Source organism: Eptatretus burgeri, chromosome 4 (genome assembly GCF_056783735.1).
Source record: "Eptatretus burgeri isolate ZD-2024b chromosome 4, Ebu_testis_v1, whole genome shotgun sequence".
Classification (NCBI taxonomy): Eukaryota; Metazoa; Chordata; class Myxini; order Myxiniformes; family Myxinidae; genus Eptatretus; species Eptatretus burgeri.
The window spans coordinates 104,376,408-104,386,122 of NC_140964.1; the positions used below are offsets into that span (position 1 = coordinate 104,376,408).

Here is a 9,715-nt window from a genome sequence, read left to right on the forward strand (position 1 = left end):
ATGACATCAGTACAGCATTTCCACCAGCCTTCAGAAGTTCAGCATGGATGCCACAGATCCCAGGAGCTTTACCCCATTTCAATCAGTTCATCGCAGCCTGTGTTTCCAGAAACGAAGGTGGATCACAGTTGATTGGAGGGTCACCTATTGGAATAGTAACACCCCTGACATCCAGCTCAACAGCTGGTGGACAAGCCTGGTACAGCCGCTCAAAGTAACCTGCCCAGCGGGCCTTCACTTCGGTCTCCTCTGTCAAGAGCCCACCATCCTCCGCTCTAACTGCAGTACACTGAGGGATGGCTTAGAACAACGCAATACTCAAATTTCCCCTTGTAAGCAGGATGAGAATCACTTGACCACAGGTCTACCCCCTCATATATATTCCTCGCACATCGGCCTCCTTGTCCACCCTCAACGCACGTACAGTTTTACGTCTCAACTCCCTCAACAGCTCAGCTCTGCCATTAAGCCTGGCCCTGCGACTTTGGTCAATGATAACCAGTGTCCCTTGAGAGACAAAATTCTTCTTCGCCCTACAGTGAGTTCCAAGACATCCACCAGCAACATCAATGACGATGATCTTGAATGCACTCCACAATTCTTCAGGATTCTCCAAAGCACCCCGACCCCACCCCCCCCCCAACTCCCCACTCAGCCTGTTCGCAAACCCCTCAGCTACCCTCTCATCCTTGAGCTTGCAAACATCCAGCAAAGGCTGGGATGATTCCATTCTCCCGGATTGAAGCTGCAACTTCAGAGTTGCTTCAACAAGCCTGTGGTCAGTATGGAGGAACTGAGCACTCCTGTGGACCCTGCAGTTCTGGATCTTCCTCTAGTGACCATGAACGAGCACATGGTCATTCTCCTTTGCCACACCACCAGCATTGGAATACCAAATTCCGTGAAGAGCTTGTGGGTGCTGAAACCATGACCCAGCCATCCTAAGTCCATGACTTCTTGCAAAGTCAAGGAACTTAGTGCTATTCTGATTCACAGTTCCAGACACATGGGGACCAACACATGTCTCATAACCATCCCTATCAGTTCCAGTCGATGCATTGAAATCCCCCAAGACGAGAAGAGTATCTTGCCTGGGCCACTGATCAACCAGAGGCTCGAGCATGGCAAAGAATGTGTCATTCATGGTGAGATCACTCGCCTCAGTCAGAGCATATACAAAGACCAGGGAAATGACACCCGAGCAGTGATGAATCCTTTGTCTCATAATACGCTCATTGACCTCATTTGTCACATTTGACCTGTATTGGACACAGGTACAGCAACTCTTTGGGTATGGTAACCATCAGAGCGACCAGACCAATCGTAGGTGTAACCACCCGCCATGATCTTGCCACTCTCCAGTACTCGAACCTCAGAGAGTGCTGCAATACCGATGTCCAAATGCTTGAGCTCAGATAATAACAGAGACAGGTGATCATCCTCTCCTCGGGATAGAACATTCCAGGCACCCACCCAGATTAACCCAGGGACTGCCTCAGGTTAACCCAAGGAGAAGGAGACCACCGTCTGGTGGATGACATCTCAGCACCACCCTGACACACACTCCCGCAATCCAACCCAGGAAGGTGACCCTGTGTTTTTCCTCCTATCATCAAAGATTAGGGGTCCCGAAGGCTTTGCCCCAATCCCGTCATCCGGTGAGTTGCACTGGAGGTACTCCCATGGAAAGTGTTTTCAGTTTTCTTTGCGTTTTTGTGTATTTTGAGGAGTGAAGGGTTTTACGGTGGCCAGAGTGCAAATCCTGCCACCAACCTCCTAAAAAAAAAAGTAACCCAACTGCAGGAGGATGTCCGCAGACACAGTTGGGTACTAGAAATGAATGGCCGTTGGTTCTCAAGGAGCTTCTCCGCCCTTATGCAGATTTTGTTTTTAATCCTGCTGGTTGTCCATATCCATATGCCCTCCTCGCAGAAAACTTTGTGGAGGAGACGGTTTAGTCACCGCCAACCCGACCATCAAACAGATTAGTACAGGTTTGAATGGTTACTGTAGCAAGCCACAGATCTTATCTGACTTTATAATTATGAGCAAGTTGTATGTGTCTCCTGCATAACTCCAAAACCATTAAACCTAGGATCCTGAAACTTTGCATGCATATTAAGGAAACTCCAAGGAAGTAACTGAGTGACAATTTGGTGTTTGGGTTAATTAAAACACGTCTTTTGAAGATAATTAACGGCCTTATTTAACTCTATCCTTTCTCAGGCTCATCCTCGGCTACCTTGCTCTCTGGGGTCTTAAGGTGTATCCTGAGTTACCTCGTTGGGGTCCTTAGCCGCCATGTTTTTTGGCCTGCTCAACCATGGTTGAACTTGGAAGAGGCTGTAACGATTTCTTAACGTTTCTTTTTTTTCTTTTCACTTTTCTCACTCATATTATTGAATGCCTGTTCATCATAGCTGTGAATTTCTGGGTATATTACAATGTTTATAAATGTTCAGAGGTGCCAGCGTCCGTGGCTTTATTTCATTTCCGCATGTGCCATAACCATGAGAATCTCTTAAACTAAGCCAAATTACACAATTTATTCTCCGAAATTGAACTTGGCAGCAGTTTAGACTTCTAGAAAATGTTAATTTGTCGAATTCGGACAAAGTTTGGACATTTGGACATAGTTGTCGCTCGCCAAGCCAGCCGTCCTTATCAACCTTTTAATTGGAGTGCTGGCTCGAGTGCTTAAGCCACTTGCCGAGCACCCTACAGTCAATGGCGGTACAGTTCGTGTCCTGTTCGGGATGTACAGTCGGCAGTAGCTACAAGGTAGAATGTGTTCTGACAACGCGTTTTCGCTACAACAACAACCGCACTATGTCATTCTGAGCGAATTGTTCACTCACTGTGGATGCTTTTGCCATGCCATATAATTTTGAGCAAGTTGTTTGTGCCCCGTCATCCTAAGCGAGTCGTTCATGCTCCGTAATTTTGAGCTAGTTGTTCCTGCTCAGTCATTGTGAGCGAGTTGCTCGTGCTCCGTCATTCTGAGCGAGTGGCTCGTGCTCCGTCATTCTGAGTGAGTTGCTCGTGCTCTGTCATTCAGAGCGAGTTGCTCGTGCTCCGTCATTCAGAGCGAGTTGCCCGTGCTCCGTCATTCTGAGCGAGTTGCCCGTGCTCCGTCATTCTGAGCGAGTGGTTCGTGCTCCGTCATTCTGAGAGAGTTGCTCGTGCTCCGTCATTCTGAGCGACTGGTTCGTGCTCCGTCATTCTGAGCGAGTTGCTCGTGCTCCGTCATTCTGAGCGAGTTGCTCGTGCTCCGTCATTCTGAGCGAGTTGCTCGTGCTCCGTCATTCTGAGCGAGTTGCTCGTGCTCCGTCATTCTGAGCGAGTTGCTCGTGCTCCGTCATTCTGAGCGAGTTGCTCGTGCTCCGTCATTCTGAGCGAGTTGCTCGTGCTCCGTCATTCTGAGCGAGTTGCTCGTGCTCCGTCATTCTGAGCGAGTTGCTCGTGCTCCGTCATTCTGAGCGAGTTGCTCGTGCTCCGTCATTCTGAGCGAGTTGCTCGTGCTCCGTCATTCTGAGCGAGTTGCTCGTGCTCCGTCATTCTGAGCGAGTTGCTCGTGCTCCGTCATTCTGAGCGAGTTGCTCGTGCTCCGTCATTCTGAGCGAGTTGCTCGTGCTCCGTCATTCTGAGCGAGTTGCTCGTGCTCCGTCATTCTGAGCGAGTTGCTCGTGCTCTGTGATTCTGAGCGAGTGGTTCGTGCTCTGTGATTCTGAGCGACTTGTTTGTGCTCCTTCATTCTGAGTGAGTTGTTAGTGCTCCTTTCCCAACTCCCCAACCCCTCCTCACTCACCCTCCCTCCTCGCTCCCCTCCCACCTTGCTCCCCTCCTTCCTCGCTTCCTCCCCCTTCCCTTCCCTTTCCCCCTCCCTTAATATTCCCATCAGTGAAGCAATGGGTTTTATTTGCTAGTTTTTAATTAAGCATCACTTTATTTATATTTGTGTACATATGTATAATCAATTTCAGCCTTTCCCCATGCCTTCTCCCTTGTGGTCCTGCCCCAAATTATCAACTGGCAGGCTAATTTGATCAAAACAAGGCAAGTACCTCTGCCTCCTTTAGTTAGGAGGAGCTGGTGATGTTCAGGATTTTAGGCTTTACAGCTTCAAGCGCTGAAAGGTTGGATGCTTAAGCCCCAGCCCACATTAGAAAGCCTTGCTCCTTTATACAACTTATAAATGCTTTTGAGGGCTGAAGAGTTTCTGGAGAGGAATTGCTTCTTTCTTCAAGGCGATGTTCATGCAATTGGAAGTCACCTGAGAAATTATGTCCATCCCAAGATAAAACCGTGTTGATAATGTAGGAGGTATTAAAGAGAGCTCAAATTAAAATCCAAACAAACAAACAAGCAAGTGGCCTGGATAGGGTAGTAGTTTCAGTGTTTGTCATAAAAAATAATTATCGTCCATATTTCCATACTCGTACAAAATGCATCTCCATGTGTCTGAGATGTCCAAAATAAGATTTCCCTCTATGTTGTTACGGTTCTGTAAAACTGCATGCCTCTAAGGCAATGGCCCCGGACCGCTTCCGGCACCCTGAGTCTGGCAGGGCGGGGCCGGGATCCAATCGGAGAGCATAGTTCAGATGATAGCGCATCGCTTCGGGTCGTCACCCCACCCTTCACCCGGGGCTTATAAGAGGCGAATAGTGAATCTGTTCACTCACTCTCTCTCTGTCCACTTCCTCACCTGCCTGCCTTACACTCGTCTCCGCCTCTCTGCTCCACCCTCTCTTCACTGCACCTCGTTGTCTGCGCGTCGCTGCATCTACACTCAGGGTTGGTGTGCGACAAACGCTCTTCTGGACCAATGCGGAGCACACGTTTCCACGAGCCCCGGCAAAGTGATTAAGCAGGAGATAACGTGCCGACTCTTAAGGTGGGATCGCTCAAGTGAAGCGTACTGGGTTGCGAGGTCAGCCGACCGCGCCAGGTATTGAGAGGCTGTTAGTTCTCATCTGCTCTCCTTCCTTCTGGCTAACTAATCGTCATCAGGTGTGTGTGTGCGTGTGCGTGTGCGTGTGCGTGTGCGTGTGTGTGTGTGTGTGTGTGTAATGACGCCTGTCGTAGCATAAATTAAGATTGTAGAAGATATAACAGGATAAGTCTGCTCTGTGTGTGCTTTTGTAAATTGCTTGCCTTTTGTCACACCCCACAAATTCCTTGCTATCCCTGCTGTACATAATAATAAACACCATTCACTGTGCCACATACCTTTCCTCGCTTGATTGTAAATAAATGTTTGTATGGAAATGTTCCCAGCTCATTTTCGTCTTTTTCTTCATTGATCCAGCATGGTTCGTATACTAGCCAAGCCGGGGCTTATGCCATTATCCCCCAACAATCTGTTTCCTAGCCGGTACGTCCTTGGCAGTTACACTCGGCTGCATCTGATCCGGTATGTTGATCCAGTTTGAACAAGGCATACCGAGGGCGTGTCCCCCTGTAATTAGATCACGTGACCATTTTAGGTAACCAGTTTCCATTAGACAAAGGACCCTAATTCACGTGGTTGAGTTATTGGTGTTCATGGTCGATTAGTGACTCGCCGCGTCACGGAGTTATCCTTGTGCGACAGCCTGCGATTTTGGAGAGTCCTGTGGGAACCCGAGGTAGCTTCTCCCCCCCCCCTCCCCTATGGTCTTCTAGCCCCGACCCCAGGTCCGCAACAATATTCTAAAAAGAATGAGTTCAAACAATTTACATTGTATAAAATCAAATCACTTATTCATTGTGTGATTTGATTTTACACACAATGCACTTTATGGTTGTATACGTGGCCTTCAAAATGTTCTAAAAACAATATAAAATCATCCCAGATATGCTAACTAAAAAATTATTCCATTATGAAGTCCCAAATTTTTTAAGCATTTGCTCCATTTGTCCCACAACTGTCTACGCCAAGAAAATGTATTTTTTTTTACATTGTTCCAAAGTCATGTCTCGGTTGTACTAGAAGACCCCGGATTATGTCAGGGATGCATTCCTGAAAAGTGCGATGAATATCGAAACGGCGTGAATAAAAGCAATTTTTTGCATAAGGATTAATGGAATAAGAGGGGAGGGAGGGTTGTGTGTGGTGGGGGGGAGGGGTGCATGTGTTCCTAATGTCTCCACTTCACCTGTTATTTTGCTTTTTATTACTGCTGATAATACCCTTTTTTGACTAACTAGTACGTGCCCGTACGTGCATGGCCGTACGTGCAAAAAAAAAAAAAACTTTCAAACCGCGTGCCAGAAACAACAAACACACAGGCCGTTCCTTTGCTCTTGCGTGCCCGTACGTGCAAAAAAAAACAAATTTTCAAACAACTACATAGGCCCGTTCCTTCGCTCTCGTAAATGACGACTGGATTGGGACATTGTGTTTATCTATAAATGCGCATAAGAAATCGAGAAATTATTAGAATACAGTAAGTCATCACTATCCGGAAGTCCGTACGTTGTAACCCGTAATGGGGAATGCGCTCTTTCCCCATCGGCTACGCCTAGGCAGCAACGTGTCCTGTCATTGGTAACTAAATGGCACCCTTTCCCCATCTGCCACGCCGACTCAGCAACGTGTCCTGTCATTGGTTTGGTAAATAAATGGCCATAACTTGGGAACCACTTGTCCGATTAATATCAAACCTTGAAAAGGCACATACTCAGGTCCCCAGCAATATACCTGGCAAGTTTCAATTAGATCGGACCAGTGGTTGTCAAGAAACAGCGGTCACACACACACACACACAGATTGCTGGAATTATAGATAGATGACAGTTATATTCAAGTACAAGTATGTATAAATAAATTAAGAAGCTGACCAGACATATTTAAATCGATAAAAAACTCTTTCGGAAGCGGTCTCAAAGTTGGCAGTACATCTTCTTCCTTCTCCTTCAATAAACGTCAGCATATCTATAGATTGGAGGAAAATCATATCTATAGCATATCTATAGATTGGATTATGAAAACGCTCAAGAATAAGGCTTGGCTTTTAAAATGAAGTAAATGTGAGGTGAGACGACGAATATCGGAGAAGTGGTATTAATAACGTGATGTATTTGCGAAACGACAAAAAAGGGGTGACGTAAACCGGGGTATTACTATACCTCGGTCAGTTCCACATTGTTAGCGAATCAGTGGCCAGACAGGTGGGACTTCAAATCTCGAAACATAATTGTGTAAACACATTTGTACTCTTCAGCTTTACTACACTTGCTGAGACCTTGTTTTACTCTTTTTCAATTTCTCTCCTTGTGTTCTGGCGTATCATTTTTGTTGTCCCACAGGTTTTCACCTTTGCTCCATTTTATCTGTTGATCCATTTCCACCTGTTTCACAGCTCTTTCATGAACCTGAATACCTCCTATAAAAAAGTAGTCACTCAAGACCAGGCCCAGGCCAAACAATGGGTGATTTACCCGTTTAATGTCCACTGGAGGGACTGCACACATTGATGAATCAGACTGACAGTATATATAGCTAGGTCAGGATTCAAACCTGGGCTACACAGCTTAGAGGTGAGTGTGCATACCTTTAGGCTATCCTGTCAGCCTGGATTATACTCTGAAATGGCCGTCAGATTAATGAAACTGATGGATTAAAGAATGTAACATGAACGAATCCTGCATAGTAAGCATACATTATAGCTTATAAAAGGCAAAAAAAAACAACATTGCTCTTGTGTGCAAGCGAATACCCTGTTTCTACAACTGTTTGAATGCCATTCATAGATAGCCATCCAAGTGCTCACCAAGTTTGTCTGTGGAAATATAAAGAGACAATGTGTGTTACCAGGAGTTTCGCACATGGCTGGAAGAAGAATGGGAGAAGACGATCGATGAAATATTCGCGGAACACACCCAGGAGCTCATTCTCATGAAGTTTATTTATACCAGTCAATATGAGTGAGTTATTTTGTTATTTCATACTATTAGAACAATGGAATTGGAATTTCTATTTGTGTTAAGTTTTTTTGCCTCCACTGACGAAGTCACTGGAGGCATTATGTTTTCAGGTTGTCCGTCCATCCATACGTACGTACGTCCATGATAATTTTCTGTTTTCAATGCAACCACTTCTCCAATTGACATGAAATTTAAACCATAGGTGCAACTACTCGTGTAGAATGTTTTAATGATAATTATGATGTCATGTCACATGGTGTGGCAGCCATGTTGGAAAATAGGAAAAACTTTGGACCTCCATCTCTGAAGCTGCTCTATGAAAAAAAGCAATTGAAACTTGGCACATGTGAAGCACTCCCCATGGGAAAGAAGTGTGATTTTTTTTTTTTGACGATGTCATAATTGTATACGTCAAATGCTTTATGCAAAAAATTGCATATTTTTGCATAAAATTGCATGAAAACTGCAAATGTGCTTCAATTGCAAAAAAAGGTATGAAAATTTTTGAGGGTCATCTCGGGCTAAATTGTTTGGATGGGAATTGATGACATCATCGGTCATGCAGTTTGTCAGCCATATTTATTTTTAACATGAAAGCCTTCAAAAATCTTCTCTGAAACGACTGACCAGATCAAGGCGAAACTGTACAGGTATGATCGCCTATCCATGAGGAACAAAAAGTTCTCCATCTATGATGTCATAGGTCACAACGTTTGGCAGCTTTGATTTTTTTGAAGAATAAACCTTTAAAAATCACTTCTCCAGAACAGCTTAACAGATCGAGGGGAAACTTCACCCACATGTTCCCCAAGCCTTGGGGATACTCGGGTGGTCATGAATAATGAATAGGTTACATGGTCTTGCTGTCATTGGATTGAACGAAAATCTTTTAAAAATTTCTTCTCTTGAACAATTTCATCAATCATTGTGAAACTTCACAATTATGATCCAGTAGTCATGGGGAATATACTGTGTTCTAAATTTCATCCTGACCGGACGCATGGTCTGCCAGCCAGAATTATTTAATGTTTTGAATTTGGGTTCAGGGATTTAAATCAAACTTGGTACAAGTATGTGTAATAATGTAATAATGTGGGCGGAGGCATATCTGGCAAGTCAAAGAATGTTCTTCTCGTCTTACCATAACATTTGATGAATTCCTTTGTATAACAAAATTTCATTGCAGTGTCATTTAAAAGGAAACTTCAATTTTCCATAACGGTGGAATTCTGAAATTGATTATAAATTTGTATGCAGGAGAAGTGCAGGTGAATGTACCGACTGATTATTTCCCCCACCCATATTTTATTTCTCATATATATATATATATATATATATATATATATATATATATATATATATATATATATATATATATATATATATATATATATATATATATATATATATATATATATTGTTATGTCTGTGGAAATTTGCAATACACCAGAAAGGTCCTCAGGTTAGATATATTGATAAGTTCATGTGTAGTTAGTCCACACCTGTTGTTTAGGGGGAATATGTGTGATTCATCCGGGCTGCGACGCTTTGAGTTAGCCATTTTTCTTTCTCTATCGTTATTTTGGACCATGAAGCCGCCAACAACTCAAACACCACCACCTTTGCCTCTTTACCTCCACAACTCCATCCCGCAAACATCGCTTCACCGCCATTCCCAAACGACGCCCGCCAACCACCAAACCACCACAGCAAACCCCCACCACCTTCGCCTTTCTCCTTCCACAACCATCAACCACACCACCAGTCAATACCGAACTTCGTGCTGTCCAGGGCCCATTCGGTGA

General features: G+C 44.6%; 1 protein-coding gene across 1 annotated transcript in view; it reads left to right on the plus strand.

Moving 5' to 3' along the window:
* Positions 1-9,715, plus strand: part of FBXO31 (F-box protein 31) — a 57,271-nt gene that overhangs the window by 24,828 nt on the left and 22,728 nt on the right. Inside the window, exon 6 of the mRNA XM_085879550.1 lies at positions 7,801-7,910. Coding sequence (XP_085735676.1) covers positions 7,801-7,910 — 110 coding nt within the window. The remainder of the gene's footprint in view (positions 1-7,800; positions 7,911-9,715) is intronic.